Source organism: Aethalodelphis obliquidens, unplaced genomic scaffold (genome assembly GCF_003676395.1).
Source record: "Aethalodelphis obliquidens isolate GAN/ISIS:26980383/991018 unplaced genomic scaffold, ASM367639v1 scaffold2, whole genome shotgun sequence".
Classification (NCBI taxonomy): domain Eukaryota; kingdom Metazoa; phylum Chordata; class Mammalia; order Artiodactyla; family Delphinidae; genus Aethalodelphis; species Aethalodelphis obliquidens.
The window spans coordinates 60,611,880-60,633,688 of NW_020837946.1; the positions used below are offsets into that span (position 1 = coordinate 60,611,880).

The following is a 21,809-nucleotide window of genomic DNA, read 5'->3' on the forward strand; positions in this document are numbered from 1 at the left end:
GTTGAAGGAACGTAAAATGGTACAATCCTTTGGAAGAAAGGTCTGGCAGTTTTTTATGAAACTAAACATACACCTACCTTAGGACCCAATGATTCCACCCTTAGATGTTTACTCAAGAGGAATAAAGACATGTGTTCATAAAAAAAATTGTATAAGAATGTTCATAGCAGCTTTATTTATAACAGCAAAAAAAAAAAAGAAAGAAAACTGGAAACAGCCCATGTGTCCATCAACAGGAAAATGGAAAACAACAAACTGACATATTCATACAAGAGAATATTCAGCAATAAAAAGGAATGAACCACTGATACAGGCAACATGAATTAATCTCAATAACATGCTGAGTGAAAGAGGCATTATGCTTTGCATGATTTCATTTATATGAAGTTTTAGAATAGAAAAATTTAATCTGTGAGGCAAAATAATCAGAACAGTAGTTACATCTGAGAGTTGGGGTAGGGAATGACTGGGAAGGGGCATGAGGAAACTTTCTGGCATAATTGCAATGTTCTAAATTTTGAAAAGGGTTTGGGTTACACAGGTGTATGGATTTGGGAAAAATTAGCAAATTTATACTTAACATTTGTGCATTACACTGCATGTGAATGTACCTTAAAAATGAAACCATACTAAACCCTACTTAATGATATGCCTTTTGAAGTATTAGGAGGATATATACTGATGTCTGCAATTTATTTTGAAAAGCATCATAAAAATAACATGGATGGATAAGTAATAAAACATGTAGAATAAAATGTAGAATCCATGTGGTTGGTATTTGGGTATTTACTGTAAAATTCTCTCAATTCTGCTGTATGTTTGAAAATTTTTATAATAAAACAATTAGGAAAAGCCAGTTGGTCTTATCTTTCTATTATCTGTCCTTGGCCTGAAATAAATTATTCTTTCTATAGGATAGAGACTCTATAGAAACACAGGGACCGGAAATTAGCCCTGCATAATCCCTGGGATTCTAAAAGGTAAGTAATACATGTAAACATTGTAAGAAAGGTAAGAAAACATATTAATTATTGAAAAGAAAATCAAGTTACATTAAGAGTAATTACTAATACTGGTGTTTATTATCACCACAAACAAGATCAGAGTACCATTTTTTTGTATCTTTTTAAAAACTGACTTTTTTCAGCCATTGCATGAAGAGCCATCTTTTTTTTTTTTTTTTTTTTTTTTTTTTTTGCGGTACGCGGGCCTCTCACTGCTGTGGCCTCTCCCGCCGCGGAGAACAGGCTCTGGACGCGCAGGCTCAGCGGCCATGGCCCACGGGCCCAGCCACTCCGCGGCACGTGGGATCCTCCCGGACAGGGGCACAAACCCGTGTCCCCTGCACTGGCAGGCGGACTCTCAAACTCTCAACCACTGCGCCACCAGGGAAGCCCAAGAGCCATCTTTTATGTCAAGTTATATACATGAATAGGCCAATTGTGTCTCATCCAAAATTTGTCCAAAATTCGGATATCTAATCATTTTTTAAAAAGACTTTTAAGCATTTTCGTATATACCCAATGTTATCATTGTTAATATGCTACATATGGGATAAAATAACATCCTTTGCCTTTTGAGAGCTTTAGAGGAAATCTGGCATAAGTTTGTGTCAAACAAATCTGAATGTGTTTCCCATCTCTGCACTTATTAGTTGTAGGCCCTTGGGCAAATTAACTTCTGTAAGCCTCACTTTCCTCATTTTACAAATGAGGAAGAAAAATGGTAGTTCATACCTCATACGGTTATTTTGAATGTTAAGTGAGACAATTCATTTTACATGTATCACAGATAGATTGGCAGATAGAAAGCACTCAATAAATATGCTATCATTAAGAAAAAAGTGTGTACAAGAAACAAAACATTCAATTGATGGAAAAATGTGGAACAAAACCTTAGTTTATTTAAATAGAACAGTATCATCTCCTCACAAGGTAGTTCAAATAGCAACTACAATAGGATTTGTTTTGTTTTCTCTCTGAGTTGCGAGAAATGTTTTAGAAAGTCAAAGAACAATAATCTTGCTGCACTGATACTGTGAGAATTCAGACCCTTAGATCAAAGAGAGAAATGCAGAAATATACCTCTCATCAGCTTAATATCTGGACCATCTAAAAGAAGCTACCCTGTTTCACCCAATCTTGCATTAAACATTCAGAAATGTCACCCATATTGTTTTATGCCTGCCCCTAGCACCTGTTAAGTAGGCTGGCACATAGTTGAAGCCTCTAAAATAGTCAGATAGAGAGGAGGGTTAAGGAAGGGCAGGAGGATATTAACTACCACTTCCCTCTGCCCTCAGGAGAACAGCAGTCTCATGTCTGGCAGGCGGCGGAATGAGCAGCTGCTGCCACTGTAGGGAGCTGGGAAGCCAATAATTTTGGGGGAATCATGCTCTATTGTTTCCTGCTATGTCTGTTACCTGTGCATTTACCACATTCTTTGCTATCTTCTTTATCTTTTGGCACCCTTTTTATTAACCTTCTTGTTAACAATCATGCAGTCCACATTCCCACATGGTGTTACAACTGGCTGAAACTAAGCAGTAGCAGCTTAATTAACTAAGCAGTAGCAGCTTGTCCCTTTAGTTGGGGCATAGCTCTCCTATTTGTTACACTGTCCACAACTCCCTATTGTCTTTCACACTAGGTGCATTTCCTGCCTGGCCCATATGGCATGTGGATCCAGGTCTAGTTTGATTTGGGCAGCAGTGAGACAATAGGCGTTTCTTAGTGCTCAGTTCCTGTCTTGACTGGAAGTATTCCACCCAACCCTGCCCCCACCAAAAAAGCAGCCAAGAATCTCAGATAGTTCTCAGATGCCTTTCTGAACAGATGAGTTCCTTCATAAAAAGAAGGCAATGACTTAGAGAAAGGTAAACTCAACAAGCCTGCTTTTTAAAAAAAAATCTGACAGAATTGAAGTTTTAAGACATCCTTTTCTGAAACACTTTTGGAAATGGAGAGCAGGCTTTCTGCCTTTACATAGCACTGCATTTGCTTTGAAACCCACCATACTGGTTTCTTTTCTTTTCTCTGATATTTATCTATTTCCTCTTATCGAACCTGTTTCAAGGTATAAATTCACTGGGCAGGACTATTTAGATATAGCTCATGTCTAGTTGGAAGTCTGGGGCAATATCTAGCACATCATAACTATTCAGCTATACATAACTGTGCTTTGTAATCACAATCATGTCTCCAAAATACTCTGACTTCAAATATTATATTACATAGTACTATTAAATATGCATAAAACAAGAATGGATTTTTCAACTTGTAGATATAAAAGTATTAGAATTTAATATATGAAGATAGTTTTATCATCTTGCTCATGAGGTAATCAATCACTTTTACTTTCCCAAGTGCTTATTATACATAAGTGCAGATTCAGAAAGATTTATTTTTAGCCAACATATAAATATTTTCCCTTATTCTAAAATGTTAGCAATCTTCTTTTCTATTGCACAAAAGACAGTTTTAGGCTTTATTTTTTTTTAATTTATGGACTCTGCTACTAATTTCTAGACTTTTGGAATAGCTAACGCCTTTCTCTCACCAGCCCTGTTGATCATAATTAGCCTGAAATTTATCTGCAAACTTCAAGGGCAGAACAGGGCAGAATTCACATTGTTCTTAACGTGGCATAAGGCCAAAACTGAAGGAAAAACTGGAGGATTTTGATGTAAATCATCCAAGCTAATATCCCATATTTTAATTTTAAATTTGAATCAGCAATGATTTTTACTGCTGTCTCCTCCCCTTCTATTTTTACTAGTTATTCTTTTGAGCCTGAATCAGAGAAATGTGCTAAACATATGTATTGCAAGCAACTGGATTTTTCAAACAGGAACCACAAAGAAACATTTTCCTCCCTTTACTTGGGTTGCTTTTATTTAACATTCTGAAGAATGATTATCTGAGTTCAAGGATCATATTTTGATCAGTTCTAACAAAGAAGAAAAAATACTCATCTCACAGCTAAGATAGAGCCAAAACCTTTTTCTAGTTGCCAGTCAGTTTCCAAGCTAGTAAGAACTCCTGGGACTTTATCTACTCTTCTACAGGGAGCAGAGCTGGTACAACCCAGGATACCTTTATCTTATTGCCTAGGTATGAAAATATTGCCTAAGCAGAACTGGAAGACTCACCAAATAAATAGAAGAGTGAAATGAATACAACATTCTTAGATGTATTAACAGCTAAACAGCCTACATATGAGAAAAAAAATTTCACTTACAGTTTGCTTGAAATCTTTTACATTAGCCTAATAGAAACACAATAGAAACACAATAGAAAATAGAAAAAACCAATGGGAACATCAAACCAAGAGAATAAAATCATGGAAGAAAAGATATTGGGGAACTACAGCCAATTCCTGATACTATATACAAACACAAAACATATATACATATACATTTTTTTTTAACTGTGATGACACATTTTTGGCTCAAAGTATTATTTCATATTATAGATCTCATTTTCCATCCTTAAACAAAGTTTGGGTGAGAGGATACAGGATTTCTTGATTTCTTTCTGTATCTTTTGTATCTTTCTTTTTATCTCTCACCCTTAGTTTTACTAATCAAAATCCCAGGCCATCCTTTAACAACCACGTTAAACACCTACTCATCAATGACCCTCTCCCAATAATTAGAATTAACCTTTTTCTCTGCTCTTCAATGTTTTATATTTGCATCACCACCCGCCTAAAAACTGCAAAATGTTAGACTTCTTGGGATGTCACTGTAAAAAATCTCTACATAAAATGAAGTACTCACCACCTTGTATGGCAAGAGTTTAAAAAAGAAGTCACAGTCATCTGAAGTCAACACAAGACCTTTTCTGGAAAATACTGGAGAATATGCTATGCAGATAATAAAAAGGAGGACTGGACGTGGCTGCTGGGGTGTTTGGCTAGAAGTCTCAGAAGTTACATCTCAAAATTTAAAATTATTGCAATCTTTTTTACAACTTCTGTTTGTGGTTTCTTCTTCTTCCCCAGGGTCACATACCATCTGGTAAACATAGCAGCTGAAGACCCTGCTGGGTTTCTGTTCTATGTGTAGTACCAAGTCTCTGTCAAAGTAAACTTCGTGGCTATATGTCTGTAACGAAAACAAAGGCAAATGGAATCTCCTCTTCACATAATCATATTCACTGCTGAGTCATTAAAATGTCACAGCGTCTATGCTAGGGATGTTCAAATATATACTTGGAGGCAAAATAGCTGCCAGAAATAGTTTATTTTTCATTATTTGTGGATATGCAGATGACTTATGAGAAAAGCATTACACAAAATGTTGAGAATGAAAAGAACCCTGGACTTAGGAGTCTGAACACCCAGATTCTATTGCCAACATTGCCACTATTTCACTTGTGACCGTGGGCAAGTTGCTGAATCTTTCAGGTTCTCCATTGATAAAACAATGATTGGGTAAAGTAACATCTACTGTTCTTTATAACTTTTATATTCTATAATACTTAGAAGAGCAGACAAACGCTTCTAAGAGTGCTTGAAAACCCTACACGCTTAGATTTGTCTCTATTAAATAACTGTGGGGATTTGATACAGTATATTTTTATTTTTTAAAACATTACCAAACTTATAAAATAGGAGAAAACTAGACTATGGTAAGGAAATAGACAGCATGTCTCATGAAAAAAGCATAAAACTTTATCTTTAAAGCCATTGGTAAGGAGAAATTCTCAACCCTAGAGGAGAAAGTCTAAGGAAGTACTCATTTTGTCCTGCATGTAGGATGATAACCTCTTCCATGTGGTCACTGGTATAGGTGAACCTGGACTGACGTGAACACAGTAACATCTGTTCCAATAAATGTCACCTATAAAGGAAACTCTTACAACTTTGTATTCCATGGACTCTACTCACCACATCCCATGACTCCACGAGTGGAATGCTTTTAAGTAAAGTTCCATATTCATTACAGTGGAAATCCAGGTGAGCTTTTCCTTCAGCATCTATTTGAGTAACAGCTACCACAGAAAGCAAATCTAACTCATCTTCATAGTCCACAATTTTGAAAGTCTTGGGGAATAGATAAGGCAAAAGAAAAGAGGGGCAAAATCCAGTTAGGATTATTTCTACGTTTGTGGCTTAACTACTATTTATAAAAATATGTAGAAAGAAAAATGAATGGGTAGGAGCATAGATAGAAATGTGTTTCCACTTATCTGCCTAGTAAAATATCAGTCTCAAGATTTTTAGGACTCAAGAAGTATCCTACAGATTTTGATGAACACAACCAAGTCTATGTAGATCTCAGCCAAAGTATAACTGAAATCCTCTATTATGACAGCAAGCCAGAGTGTCTCCAAATTTGAAAGAGGTATTCAACTGCTGACACTGATAGGTGTGTTCACTGGTTTCCACATAGGACTAAATATATAAAACTCAGTTCTAAAACTTGAAGACTTCCCACTGTGCTCGGAAGGTTCTCATACCAGAAAAACACAAGTCATTTCAAGAAGAACTGATAGCCCATCATATACTATTTATGACCCTATTTGCCATCCTTTTTAAAAAAAACCCTTTCTTAGGGAATTCCCTGGTGTTCCAGTGGTTAGGACTACACGCTTTCCATCCCTGGTCGGGGAATTAAGATCCTGCAAGCAAAAATGGCTGCTTATACTTGAGGGAGAATATTAGGAACAGAAATCCAACCCACAGAACAGGACTGGGATAAGAGACGTTAGTTAGAAATGATTAATGATGGTAAAGACATTAAGAGAGAAAAATCTAACCCCAGAACTCTGTCTCAAGGACGAAAACCTGGGACTCCAACAGTCTCATGGGGAAGCAGATCTATGCTCACCCATCCAGGGATGGCACATCTTGACAGGCACAGCAAGTTTCTCTTAATCACCAAATACTAAACCTTCACTCACATTTGGTCAAACTGCTTTTTAACCCATTTACATTTTCTGCCTTTACCACCTATGACATAAAAATTTACGTAGATTTATTACCAGTGATTCCTTTTAATTTACTTTTTGCCGTAATCTTACCTTGGGCAAACTTCAAAAGGTGACTTCTTGCCTGAGTGTCAGTAATTTTATAGATTTTAGTCACAACCCCTTTCAACTTTTCCTTTACAGGTGAAAAGTTTTTGTTTTCTAATCTCACAATGCAAAGTATCTTTCTCTTTGCTACTACCTTCTCCCTTCTTAAGTATTCTTGCCACTTTTTGGTAACTTTGGCATTTTTTTTTTGGTATTTTTTTTTTGAATACAGTTTTACCTACAGGGTAGGAAGCTTTCTGCTTTGTTCTCGATGGTTCAAAAGAATAAATATATATTTGGTTCAAAAGAATATATATTTTTTCTTTTTTGAGAGTAGCCACATACTGTGCCACCTCCAACCTATTTTAAAAGATTTTCAAAAACTATCCTTAGGGCTTCCCTGGTGGCGCAGTGGTTGAGAGTCCGCCTACCGATGCAGGGGACACGGGTTTGTGCCCCGGTCCAGGAAGATCCCACATGCTGCAGAGCGGCTAGGCCTGTGAGCCATAGCCACTGAGCCTGCACGTCCGGAGCCTGTGCTCCATGACGGGAGAAGCCACAACAGTGAGAAGCCCGCGTATTGCCAAAAAAAAAAAAAAAAAAACTATCCTTAGAGATCTACTCAATATTTCTACTTAGAAATGGTCATATGAACTATATAGTTATAGAGTCTAAAGGGATTCAGTATTTACGCAAAGGCTATATATTTGAAGTATGAACACTTTGAGTTGATTTCATAAGTAATTCCAGTGCTTTTTCTTTTTTAAGAAAAGGATAAAAATGTATTAGCTTAGTGACTGGCAATGTCAAGTTGAGGCCAAAGGCTGAACTGATTTACCACACCCTTACACACTCCTCCTCTGGCTCATGAACATTAACAAATACATCTATGTCTAGTAAGTGAAAAACAAGGCAAAAGCCATAGTCATCAAGATGTAACTCAATAATTTTCTATTAAGAGATTTCCCTAGGAAGTGTGCATATCAACAAAACAATAAGCTAATAATAGTGTTTTCAAATTATTTCGGTCCTATGAAATCTTCTGCAAACAAAATCTTAAGAATAATTCCAATATTAAAAGAGAGGAGACAGAGACACATCGGTTCAAATAGCACACACAATCCTGCAGACTAAGGTTGCATGGAGCTCCCCAACCTCTACCCCAGGGCAAGTTCATACAAGCTTAGTTTATTATTTCTGGCTAAAGTAATACCTCTTGTTCTGGGTCATCATCCAGAAGGTTAAAGCTTTTTTTTACCACCCGTCCAGAAGCTGTAACAGTGGGTAAGTTTTCATTCTATCATATGGAGAGAAATAAAAATATATGACAAGTCCTATTATGTAGTCAATGGCAAAACTGTATTAACGAATTTGTTAACTAACCAACCCTTCTCTAACATCCACAATTCTTTCCTCAACTGAGAAAATTCTGAACCAGATTTTGGATCCTCCAATTAATAAAAATACTTTATTAAAGTTTTTAATGGATAAAATACCAAACTAGAAATACAAAGGTTACAGATTTGTTACTTCACCTGCCCTTCTGATTTCTGCCTTAGTATAGTATAGCAAATAAAGAGTCGATCTGCTTTTGGAAATTTCCCTCTGCATGATTTTCTTCAGGCTCTTAATTTGTATGCTAAAGACAAAGAACCATTTGGAGTCAAAGAATGGTGTGTAATTTTTTAAAGTTTATATCTAACCTTTCTTACCCTAAGTGTGCACAATTAATTAAACCCAAAGGTTGATAATTCATCAATAAAAACTTAAAGAGAAACCCAGAAAGGAAACAGAAATAAGCAAAAGATAAAGTCAATATAATCAGCTCTCTTCAAATCTCATAGATATTATACATGGGGCTAAGACTAGCTACCCATGTAGACAAAATGAACAGACTTTTATAGAACTGTGCTTTTCTTTTCTGCCACACTAAAAGAGAAATACATTTGCATATTATATTCTTATATAGAAAGACAGTGATATACAAAGGATTTTAAAGTACTCCTGACTTACTTTGTTCTTCTCCCTGTTGGCCAAAATGACAAAATCTTCAGAGATCTGATGCTGGGCACTATTATTTTCTACTTCACTTAGCTTTAAAACTCTGAAAAGGTAAAAAGGATTCTAAGAACCTAAGATCTTAACACACCATCAAAATGTCAAAGTTGAACTAATGAAAAGAAACTTAACAAATGAAAATTATGGTAACAACACTGAGTTAGTTCTCTTCTCCTCCTGATTAGTCCAAAATATTAATGTCTGATAACTTAAGTGTCCATAAATTTCTTCAAATTTAGAGATTCTGTTAAACAGAAAAACAGGATATGTGACAACAGGTGCTACTGAAGTAGGTAATGCAGCAGCTTGCTGAGGCTTACACTATCTTCCAAACTGGCTTAATGAAAGTTACTCTAAAGAACCTCCTCTCTACCATCCTGCAACAGGTCTTCAACATTTCAGCTTTAACAATGGCATTATAGTAGATATTTACATTTTTATTTCTGAAGATAGAATGAGGTATCAATGAACAACACTCAGAGTTAAATATAATATAGACTGGACTGGCAACTAAGTTCTAAACCGAGAGTTTTCATAGTAGAGTAGTATTTTAAAACTGCAAATGACTTAATTCTTTTCTTTTTTCTTAAGGTTATATTTAAAGATTTGAGTTTTCTGAGTGCAAATGACCTCACGGATCGAGCTTATTAAGCAAGTGAAAGTAAAAGAATATTCTCACCACCTACACAAATCTGTTCACAGCATTAACAAGCATCAAAAGCACAATGTCCTCAAAGCTTAAAGTCTCAAATGCAGGCAAAGAGAACAGCAGGGAGAAGCAGCCACTGTGGCCAGAGAGAGCTGGAGGCCTTAGAGTTTGCCAGAGACAAAGAAATCAGATTACATTTTAAATTCCTTAATTAGTTATCTTAATTAGTGCCAATATTTAAGAGTGCCTATCTTTTAAAACCTAGCAAAAGGGCACACACTCTTTGTGGACCTTATTTTCTTAAACTCAAACTAATATAAAAGATGTGTGGTAACAAACATTAAGAGTAAGGTTTATTGGGCTTCCCTGGTGGCGCAGTGGTTGAGAGTCTGCCTGACGATGCAGGGGACATGGGTTCATGCCCCGATCCGGGAGGATCCTACATGCCGCGGAGTGGCTGGGCCCGTGAGCCATGGTCGCTGAGCCTGCGCGTCCGGAGCCTGTGCTCCGCAACGGGAGAGGCCCGCGTACCGCAAAAAAAAAAAAAAGAGTAAGGTTTATTAAAGCTGACCATACTTTTTATGACTTTTTATAAAAGTTCATAATCTTTTTTCATTAAGTCCCTTCATCCTCCTTATAACTGATTCAGAGTAGACGAATTATCATGAAGCATACAAAATAAAGAATGCAGACACTACTCCTCTTATTCAACAAATACTTACTGAGCACCTACTCTGTATTAAGACCTATGCTCAGTGCCAGGGTTACAGGTGTCAACAAGATAGACTCTTTCCCTATCATGGAGCTCATGATTCCCAACCTAGATATTCAAACAGATAATCATACAAATAATTAATTTAAATTGCTGTAGGTGCTACAGAAGATTATATAGTGGGTAGAGTGAAAATATGATGGGGCAGCTAATCTAATGAAGGGTGCCAGGGAAGCACTCTTTGAAAAAGGGACATTTAAGGGGGCATAAAATATGAATAGAAATTAGGCAAAACAGGTAGGGGAAACAGACTTCAAATAGAGGGAACAGGTCCTTAGCTTTGTGAAAAGACAGCATGACTGAAGTAAACTGAGTGGGAAGAATCTTTTAGACCAGCTAAGTATGTTGGTCTTTATCTTAAGCGCAATAGGAGGTCATAAAAAGGTTAAAACAGAATTCACTTGGTTAGGTTTTTGTGTTTGTTAATGTTTCTAAAAATCACTCTAGCTGCTGAGAAGAAAACAGACTTAAAGAGTAAAAAGTAGATCCTTGGGAGTCCGGTAAGAAGGCAAATATTATAGTCTAGGCTAGTGATGACAATGATCTGACCAAGGTGGTGACAGTGGCCAAGGGCAGAAAGAGGCAGATTTAAGAAATGTTTAGTAGCAAAATAAACTGGATTGATGGGATATATGGTGCGTGTGTATGTGTGTGTGTGTGTGTGTGTGTGTGTGTGTGTGTGTGTGTGTGTGTGTGTGTGTGTGTGTGTGTGTGTGTGTGAGAGAGAGAGACAGAGAGAGAGAGGGAGAGAGAAAATGCAAGTGAGTGTTTAAGTACACGTATACTGATGAAAGACAAGAAGGTAAGAAAGTGTCAACAATGATTCCAGACTTATGACATAAACTTAGATGAGAGGTTTGTGCTAAGAGAAATTGTGGAGTTTTGGTGTATACAGGATCTTTAAAGCCAAGGGAATAAACAGGAGAATCAAGCAGAAAGGGAACGAAGAGTGAGAAAAGAGGGTCTAAGTCCTGAGGACTTAAAGTCTGAGTAGAAGATAAAGAACGTGGGCTTCCCTGGTGGCACAGTGGTTGAGAGTCCGCCTGCCGATGCAGGGGACGCGGGTTCGTGCCCCGGTCCGGGAAGATCCCACATGCCGCAGAGTGGCTGGGCCCGTGAGCCATGGCCGCTGAGCCTGTGCTCCACAACGGGAGAGGCCACAACAGTGAGAGGCCCGCGTACAGCAAAAAAAAAAAAAAAAAAAAGAAGATAAAGAACGTGAATGGATACTAAGACAGACAGATCAGAGAGGGAAGAAAATATTCAGGAGCACTGTGGTGTCAGGGAAGCCAAATGAAGAGTGTTTCAGGGAAGGAGAGGTCAACTGTGTGGAAGATGTGGGTAAACTAAATACAACAAGATTTACTTCAAACAACCTGCTGCTTCTCCAGCAGTAAGGCTGTCTTTTAGAACAAAGATAAATCATCTCTCTCATTAATCCTGGAGAATGAATTAAGACCTGATGAGGATGAACCAATATGTAATCTTTTCCTCACATGTCATCTATCATCCAACAAAGAACTTACTCAAATGTAATATTTACAAACAGTAATGATGAGGTTGAAAGAATAAAGTCAGGTTTTCTAGATGCCATTCTCTGAGGAAGCACCCTACAAAAAGTTAATTATTTCCACAATTTGCTCAGTAGTTAGCTGGCAAAAATAAAGATGCCAATAAATACTACCAAAGGCTACTTTTAACTTTAAAGTAACTAAGGAAAATACTCACTTGACCTGATTTGGGCCAACATGTATTATTCTACCAGAAGCATCAGGATGGAAATAGATCCAGTCAGATTCTAGAGAACAACACTCCATTTCTTGGACCCCGTTTTTTGCCTGAAATTGGAACAAAATATTGAAAATAAAAATTAAGGAAAAATAAAATAATTTTTCCAATCCAGCATCAGTGATAGATCAGTAAGTCAAAAGTAAAGGAAGAGAAAACATTAACCAGCTGAACTGGGATGTGTATTAGGGCTGAATTAGGACACTCAAACTTGAGAAATCCAGAACATTTAAATTCAGAAATTTCATAGATGCACCATGCACTATATATTATAGCTCACAAATAATAAGTTACCATATCTCAAGCACCTAATGTATGTCTGGCACTGCATTAGATGTTTTATACTCATTATTTCTTTTGATCTCAGCAATACTTGAAGCATATATTGCTATCCCCATCTTATGGATGAGGAAACTGATGCACAAAGAGGATATATCATTTGCTTAGTATTCAGCACCTACTAAACAGCAGATTAGACTCCAAAGTCCATGGATTTTCCATTATTTAACTCTGCCATAATTATGTACATGCAGTCCCCCACAACATCCTTCTCCCTTCCCTATCCTCAACAAACTGTCAATCAGAAGAGTAGATAGCACAAAAATAAACATGCAACCAAACAGGTCATACAATCTCCTTGCAAAAGTCAGATGTTAAACTCTAATGCTGAGGAAACGGTCTAATACTGCTTAGCACTTAAGGTAAGTAGAGAGATTGATTTCATAGTAGTATATTTATACATTAAAATAAAGAAAAAGATACCTCCATATGTGATCACATATGTAATAAATGTTTTACCTTATACACAGGAGCACTGGGGACTAATACCAGCATGGATATATCAACTTCACTGGCTTTATCCAAGTCACTTAACTTAATTTTTCCAATGTAAAATGAAATGATGTCATCTTTCCTATTAGATACTCATAAAAGTTTCTGATATATAAAATTATTAATTCCATTAGCATATACTGACAGGACACAATGTTTAAGGTATCACACTAGGCACTAAACATAATCCTTGTCATCAAGAAGCTCATATTCAAGAAGGGAGATAGGGGCTTCCCTGGTGGCGCAGTGGTTGAGAGTCCGCCTGCAGATGCAGGGGACATGGGTTCGTGCCCCGGTCCGGGAAGATCCCACATGCCGCGGAGCGGCTGCGTCCGTGAGCCATGGCCGCTGAGCCTGCGCGTCCGGAGCCTGTGCTCCTCAACGGGAGAGGCCACAGCAGGGAGAGGCCCACGTACCGCAAAAAAAAAAAAAAAAAAAAAAAAAAAAAGAAGGGAGATAGAAACAGAAATAGAATAAGGCAGTGTAGAAAACAAAGTGGTCAAGCTATGCACAGGATATTATCAAGCATCCAACCCAAGTAAGCAGAATTTCAGGAGCCTAAACTCTGCCTTGAAATGAGAATAAAGTGGCTAGAAAGAAGAGACAGCAAAATCAAAAGCACAGAAGTGTTGATCCATTTAGCATGTATATGCACAAACACGAGTAGCAGATAAAATTAAATTGAGAAGTAGAGTGTCCAGCCATGAGACTGGAGAGGTAGGCTGAGGTTACATCACAAGTGCTTTGTATGCCATGCTTTTTTAAAAACTGGAATTTAACACATTTTAGGTATCAAATTAGCACATGCATTTTAATTTTTTAAGAATTTTTATAAGTATCCTAACGATTTCTAATAGAAATGGTGGTATTACTGCATTTTACGTATAAGAAAATCAATACAATTAAACATCTTTGTTGCAACCACTGAAACAATGTACATTTTGGCATCAGCTCCAAATGCTCCTTTGTTTAATATAAAACTTTTTTTTTTTGCAGTATGTGGGCCTCTCACTGTTGTGGCCTCTCCTGTTGCGGAGCACAGGCTCCGGACGCGCAGGCCCAGCGGCCATGGCTCACGGGCCTAGCCGCTCCGTAGCATGTGGAATCTTCCCAGACTGGGGCATGAACCCGTGTCCCCTGCATTGGCAGGCAGACTCTCAACTACTGCGCCACCAGGGAAGCCCACTATAAAACTTTTTTATGCTGTGTGTGTATGTATGTGTGTATATATATATATATATATACACACACAAAAAAAAAACCCATATCTTTCTTTCTTTAGGAGACTATTCTCTTTATTATAATATCTAAATACAACATGCAAAAGAAACATTATCTCTCTTTGTGTTAAATACTAGGCAGCATTATTATCAGCTTCTGTAGTTTTTATTATTTGCTCAAATGCTAGTTTAAAGCTCAGTTTAATAGAAAGCTATGAATCATTTTCTGAATTCTTCAGTTTGCCTACATGAACGTTTTTGGGTTATGTATTTTTCTGACTGACAGGTGGGGAGGTAATGCACATATGCATCATTAAGGTAATATCACCTCAACAAAGTTGTCGAGCAAAAGGACTGAAAACTCCCCTGGATTTAGCAATTATTTATGAATATGTTGAAATAAGATCTGACTAAATGTTATAATCAGTAATCATACAAGGAGAATACTTGACAGGCATGCTTGATGTAGATGTTGAAGGCCATTTTGTACACACACATAAAAGAATATGTATTATCAGTTCTTATATAAGAAGAATATGTACTAAATGTCTAGAATGTGAACTGTGCAGGGTTTGACTAGATAGAAAAGTTCAGCAAAAAAGAGATGTGGGGCTTCCCTGGTGGCGCAGTGGTTGAGAGTCCGCCTGCCGATGCAGGGGACGCGGGTTCGTGCCCCAGTCCGGGAAGATCCCACATGCGGTGGAGCGGCTGGGCCCGTGAGTCATGGGAGGCCCGCATACCGCAAAAAAAAAAAAAAAAAAAGAGATGTGACAGGTCCTGGTGGCTGAAGGATGTCCACTGCTGGGAGGTGAATAATCAAACCACAGACTTGTGGGAAATAGTCCGCATTTGTAAAAGAGGATGTCACTGGGCTGGGCCAAACAGGAGCTCCCACGTGTGATAGGTTAATGAGAAAATGGAAGGGAAGAATGCTCCTGCAAAAAGACAAACAAACAAACAAAAAACGAGAACACACTATACACCATGTTCCCTGGTGGCCATGACACCAAAGGAAATAGATAAATGGACCCAAGACTGTGTACGTCTTCGGTGTGGTGAAAGGTGACCTGTGACTCTCAAAGCCACTGGGTCCAACAGTGACTGATGGAAAAAGATTCTGGAAGAGAAGCATGTGGAATAAGCTGAGTCTGCCTCATAAAAAGTTCATTTGATGTATCAAGAGGCTCCAGAAATAAACTAAACTAAATCAGCAATATAAAACAAAGATAGAACCCCCCTCCTCTGCGCACTCACTCTTGTACTTATCTCAATCACTGTACTTAACGGACTGCATCTTATTTCCCTACACATTTGCTTTCTTTTGAGAGTGTAAGCAACTTGTGGGAAGAGAATGTGTCCCCAGCCAAGTCTGGCACACAGTAGGCCCTCAATAATGTTTATTAAATGATAAATCAATGCCTAAGTCATTTTTAAAAAGAAAAATTAACTCAAGGGGTAATTTTTTGTCTTGTCTTGCCATATACCCTTTCTTTCTATTCTGCCATATATAACTTTAAAATATCCTTGAAAACTCAAAGTGTTTCAGTGTTTATACCATGACCAACAGAGTTCAATCTGGTTCTGCTCTAGAGAGCCAAGAGCAACAAACCATGAAGAAGCAGAACCAACTACACACTCCACCAGTAATTTCAGAGGCAGCCTGAATACATTCCATCAACGATTCCCACTATGCAGCTTCAGAGATGTTTAAATGGGATCAAGGAGATGGTAAGGACAAAAAACCTAATAAATCTTTGGTGTCCTGAGAATTTTCAAATGTTAATGTTTCAAATTCTGGGTAGCACATACAAGTGTTTGCTATATTCTTTGTACTCTCCTGTACTTTACGTTGTTTACAAATTATTAATACAAACAAAAAAGTAATTCTTAGGATTGTGGACCTATTAGAGAAGTAGAGAATAAAGAATTTCTGATATAAATTTACTACTGAAGTCCGACCACCTTGATTTACCAAGGAATTGTCCTTTAGGGCACAAATATGGAAAACTCCTTTTTGTTTCTTCTTATTAGGTGTGATAATGTAGTGCCAAGGATGGCCTCCAATCTGAAAAGCATTCTCCAGGGAGGACACCTCAAAGAGCAGTGGTGGTGTATCTGCAGAGATAGACAAAAGGAATGTATTAGCTCCTTTATTCTGGTAGCCTTGGATCATTCATTAACTGAACTCAACCTTTGCACGCATCATCTATGAACTTCCACTAATGAAAAATTACTATGTTCAAGGAAAGAAAATACAATCAGGAAAGATGCTTATTGCTTATTTCCATAGTCTTAAGAAAAGAAAAATCTGATAGGAAACAACTGTTAGGTTATGAGTCAACTTCCCAGACATCCGTTTTCAGGATATGTGTGACATGCAGCTGGATGGAGATAAAAAATGGGCTGAAGGTGCTTATGATGGCAAAAATGACAAAGTATACCTAACAAAAGCAGCTGCCATTTAATAAGCACCGGCTATCTACAAGGCTTGGTTAGATACTATTTCCATCTCTCGTAACAATCCAACAAGGTATTAGGTCTAATACTTCCTTCAAATGTGAGGAAGAGAACCTTCATATTCTAGACTAACCGGTTATATTTAGCAAACTTTACAAAAGAAGTGTTGCTTAAGATTTCCACTTCTGAAATAATGAAAAGTAACCACTTAGGATGGGTCCTGTTACCGTGGAAGCTTTATCAAAGGATAGCCACTACTACTAGTATAATCATTAGACAAGTTAATTTTAAGGTAGTTTAGATACATCCAGTCAGTCACTGTCTGTTGGAGACTGACAACACAAAAGAACTATCTGTTAGTGCTTCCTAGTCTTCTTCTTTGATGACAATTAATTTTATATAGAGCATAACAGACTTACTTTTGGAGACATGTATAAATGGAAGGTAGTGCTGCTTATGAAGACCAGAATTCCTTTGGGGCAGCCCTACTGAAATACCACATGGTCTGTTTGTGAAGGTGACTAATCAGAGTCCTTTGTTTATGCCTCTAACTTGAGAGTTTAATCTTTGGCTTATGAGGCCACCACTGTCAGTAAAGGGACTTGTCTTAGGGAGACCATTCACTCAAAAAATCACATGTTACATATAGAAGTGTGTGCCTTATTAGGTTTCTTCATAAGGGCAATTTACTACTTAAAGCTATACAAAGAGAACAACAAATAATGAAAAGTGAGTTTACAAACTGACAATCTTAAGGAGAAAGAAGAGATAAGTATAAACATATCAACTATATTTAAAGTACCTTTTTTTTAAAACCTTTTAAGAGAAGGGTAATATTCTTAATATATAAAGAAATCCTTTTTAAGTAATAAGAAAATGATGGACACCCCAATAGAAAAATGGGCAAAGGACATCAGTTGGTAAATTGTGAAAGGTACATAAACATCATGTGTGATAATATGGTGACTACCAAATGATGGTGGATGAGGAAAAGAAGAATTATAAAGAGAAAAAAATACAATTAGAGTTTGAATTTGGGGTTAAAAATTTAAGTAGGTATGTTGTAGAGAATATATGGTAGGAATTCAAAATAGGAAAAAAAAATCAATGCAAAAAGATGTATTTAAAAAGAAATACTTTTCCCAGCAGTTGCTAAAAATAGCCCAAAAGCACAGCATGACTCTGCTCACCACAACCCTGGTGGGTCCCCATTAGCCCCAAGAGCCCAAATTTTGATCTCTAATACTATTCTCAATTGAAAGGGCCTAGGAGTTCTCAGAGAATGGCTGATTCCATGTCTTGTGATGAGGAAATTTTAGGATCATTAATAATTACAGGAACATTCTTATATTATTTATAATCACAGAAAATTAAAAACAACCTAAATGTCCATTGTAAACTGGTTAAATAAATTTACAGTTCATGCGTTTAATGGTATATAAGTTGAGATTTTAAAACCTTGAGGAGCTTAGCGTGTGCACATATATACACAGGACCACTCTTTGGCAAAGGTAATATAAGTACTGCATTCAAAAAGCATCAGAAGAAATATAATGAAAACTAAGTTTTCCTTCCATCTGTATCCCTCAAAGATAACTACTATTTATCAGTTTTCTGTGTGCCCTTCCAGATATTTCAAGCAATCCTAAAGGCATATACTCATATATCTATACTTTTAATATATGCATATGAATACTTAACACAAATGAGGTTTTTTATATACATAGTTTTGCACTCCTTTTTTTACTTACTAATATATATTGGAAACTTCTCTATACCAGTGCAAAAAGAATTCCTGTTTCTTTTTAACAATTAAGTTTATGACATAGCCAAACAATCATAGAATACTAATGTCACCTATCAATGTATCAATATACATTGTTTCCAATCTTTTGCTGTTAGAAACAATGTTGTAACTGTACATTTGTCATTTTGTACACATGTGAATGTATCTGGGATAAATTCCTAAAAATGGAATTGCTCAAAGAATATATGCATGTAAAATTTTGAAACATACTGACCAATCGTCCTCCCCAAGGAACTCCAATAATAAATGAAAGTGCCTTTTCTATACTCTCACCAACCCTGTTACCTAACTTTTTGATATTTGAGAATCTGAAAAGAATTATCTTATGATAGTGTTAACTTGCGCTTCTCTTATCAGTGACGTTGGGCTTTGTCCTCCCCAAATTAAAAGTCATTTATATTTCCTCTTCTTCTGAACAATATCCTTTGCTCATTTTGTTGTTGTTGTTGTAGTCACTTCTTCTTACTGGTCTGTAGAACTCATATATAAGGAGGAAATTACCCCTTTACAGTGTATGTTGCAAATATATCCTGTTCGTTGTTTGATTTTTGAGTTGGTTTATGTGTGTGCTTTTGTTTTTTACCTTGCAGCACTTTATTTTTATGTAGCCAAATTTGTCAATCCCTTCTTTAATGGCTCTGCATTTGTGTCAGAAAGCTCTTCTCAACTCTGAGATAAAAAGATTCTCTAAGTTTTCTTATAGAACTTTAAATCTTTGATCCATCTATTATTTCTTTTGATGTAAAGAGATAGAACTCTGACTTTGTTTTCATAAGACCATCTATTAAATAATCTAGATGGAAATTAATATTTGTAATATATTAACATTTAAAAGTGGGTTAGGCTACAGATATATGCAATAATATGCAATGAATCTCAAAAATAATATGGTGAGTGAAAGAAGCCAGATAAAAAAGTACATATCATATGCTTCCATTTATATGAAACTCCAGAAAACTAGAGTGAAAGAAAGCAGGTTCATTGGTTGCCTAAGGCGGGGGATGGGGAGGGAATTGACTGGAAAGGGCACAGGGGAACATTTTGGAGTGATGAAAAGATTTTAAATCTTGATTGTAGTAGTGGTTTCATGGATATAAACATTTGGCAAAACTCAAATTGTACAGTTAAAATGAGGGCATTTAAGTGCATGTAAATTATACTTTGAGTTGTTTTTTTAAATTATTTTATTTTATTTTAATCATTTTATTATTTCTTTTCTTTTCTCTGTTTTTGGCTGCACCGTGTGGCTTGTGGAATTTTAGTTCCCTGACCAGGGATAGAACCTGGGAGCCCAGCAGTGGAAGCACGGAGTCCTAACCACTGGACCACCAAGGAATTGCCATTATTTAATTCATTCATTCATTCATTATTTTTTTAAAAAGCAAGTTATGAAAGAGTATTCACAGTATGATTCTTTTTTGGTTTCAGACATATATACATTACAAGATTACCAAAAAAACACACTGAGGTGATAACAGTTAATTCTATGCAGGAGGACTATGAGTATTTTAAACTTTCTCTGTTTATCATTATTTCCTAATTCTTCTGTAATGAAAATGAATTGCTTTGCATTTTTAAAAAAAAGTTATTTACAGTTAAAAGGAATAATTTTGTACAGAGCTTAATGATCCTGAAAAACAAATCTGTAGAAATGAATAGGATTTCAGTCAATATAGTCTGAAAAAATACTCAAAGTTTCCAACATAGTATGCTACTTTTCTAAGCTAAATGTCCAACAATTGCTGTATTGTTTTACAATGGCATGTGATATCACAGATATTTTCAAATGTTATTATTTTAAAGTTGATAAAAGTGAGGCCCAGAGAGGTTAAGTAATTTGCTCACTATCATAACCACCAGTTAGTAGTGGAATTTCACTCTTACTAGTAGCAGAACAAGGTTGTGATCCCAAATCTAGTCTTCTCTCTACAAACAGGGACCAAAATCACAGCACAATCAAAGGCTCTATGAGCTTTCTTTATCACCCTGTTCTTTGCTTTATTTGCTTACTATCTGCATTTCAATGAGAACAATGTACCATTTGGGGAAACTCTCTTCAAAATAATACATTGTAGTTACTACTGGAGCCTGTAGTTTTAAAATTCTTAATAGATTCCTGCTAGCATATTTGTATCAAATATAGGAGGTATTGCTGAGGCTGAGTTATCACAGAACTGCCTAATTCAGCTTGTCCAAGACATCTAAAACCCCGAGTAATTTTTAGAATATTTATTTTGAGTTTCTTGAATAATGGCTATACTGGACTCTGTTTTTATACTCTGTCATTTACTAATAAAAAGAACATCTCCTTTCTCACAATTAAATCTTTCATTTGTTTCTTGATCTGTTGATGATGTAATGTTAAATAGTAATAATAGAAAAAAATTACTGTCTTATTTTGACCCACGTTAGAAAAACCTTTGGAGTTTCACCTAAATATGTGATGTTTATTGGTTAGAAGTAAAAGGAAATATCCTCAATATGACAAAGAATGATTCTTTTTTAAAAAAATATTTATTTATTTAAATTTATTTGGTTGCCCCAGGTCTTAATTGCGGCAGGCGGGCTCCTTAGTTGTGGCATGTGGGCTCCTTAGTTGTGGCATGCAAACTCTTAGTTACAGCATGCATGTGGGATCTAGTTCCCTGACCAGGGATCAAACCTGGGCCCCCTGCATTGGGAGCCTGGAGTCTTAACCACTGTGCCACCAGGGAAGTCCCAAGAATGATTCTTAATGAACCAAGACTAAAGATAAACAAATATTAGGATAACAAAATATATTATCTTTTTAAATTTATTCATATCAGTTTTACATCTGTCTGCATTAAATAATTCTTGTATTGCTGAGATGAACTCTGGTCAGTCATGGTTTATCTAACACACATTGCTCAATTTGAGTAGCAGTTCATTTCCTTTTAATAAACTGCTGAATTTGATAAGCTAATTAAATATAGAACATTTTTATTATATTTATAAAATTATGTATAACTTTTTTGTGCTTTGTTGATCTTTAAGTTGGGTAAATTTCACAGAATTGTAAAATTTTAAGCTATAAAGGAACTAAGATGGTATCATTTGCTGCAACTTATTATTCTGCAGATAAGGAAATCACGACCAGAAAGGTAAAAGTAACTTGCCAAAGGCAACAGATCTCTGGCTAAGCAAGGTCCAGCATCCCCAGGCCTTTATCTAAATGAATAACAGA

At 36.5% G+C, this 21,809-nt stretch overlaps 1 protein-coding gene across 3 annotated transcripts in view; it reads right to left on the reverse strand.

The window, feature by feature from the left end:
- Positions 1-1,848: 1,848 nt before the first annotated feature.
- The window catches only part of DCAF17 (DDB1 and CUL4 associated factor 17), a 35,847-nt gene continuing 15,886 nt past the window's right edge, over positions 1,849-21,809 (reverse strand). For 2 of the 3 annotated variants that reach the window (XM_027128401.1, XM_027128414.1), the window contains exons 9-14: positions 16,313-16,455; positions 12,230-12,339; positions 9,036-9,126; positions 8,236-8,319; positions 5,893-6,048; positions 1,849-5,107 (exon numbers count right to left, since the gene is read on the reverse strand). In XM_027128401.1, coding sequence (XP_026984202.1) covers positions 4,940-5,107; positions 5,893-6,048; positions 8,236-8,319; positions 9,036-9,126; positions 12,230-12,339; positions 16,313-16,455 — 752 coding nt within the window. In that variant the 3' untranslated portion in view covers positions 1,849-4,939. The remainder of the gene's footprint in view (positions 5,108-5,892; positions 6,049-8,235; positions 8,320-9,035; positions 9,127-12,229; positions 12,340-16,312; positions 16,456-21,809) is intronic. The other variant, XM_027128406.1, reaches the window with a different exon arrangement.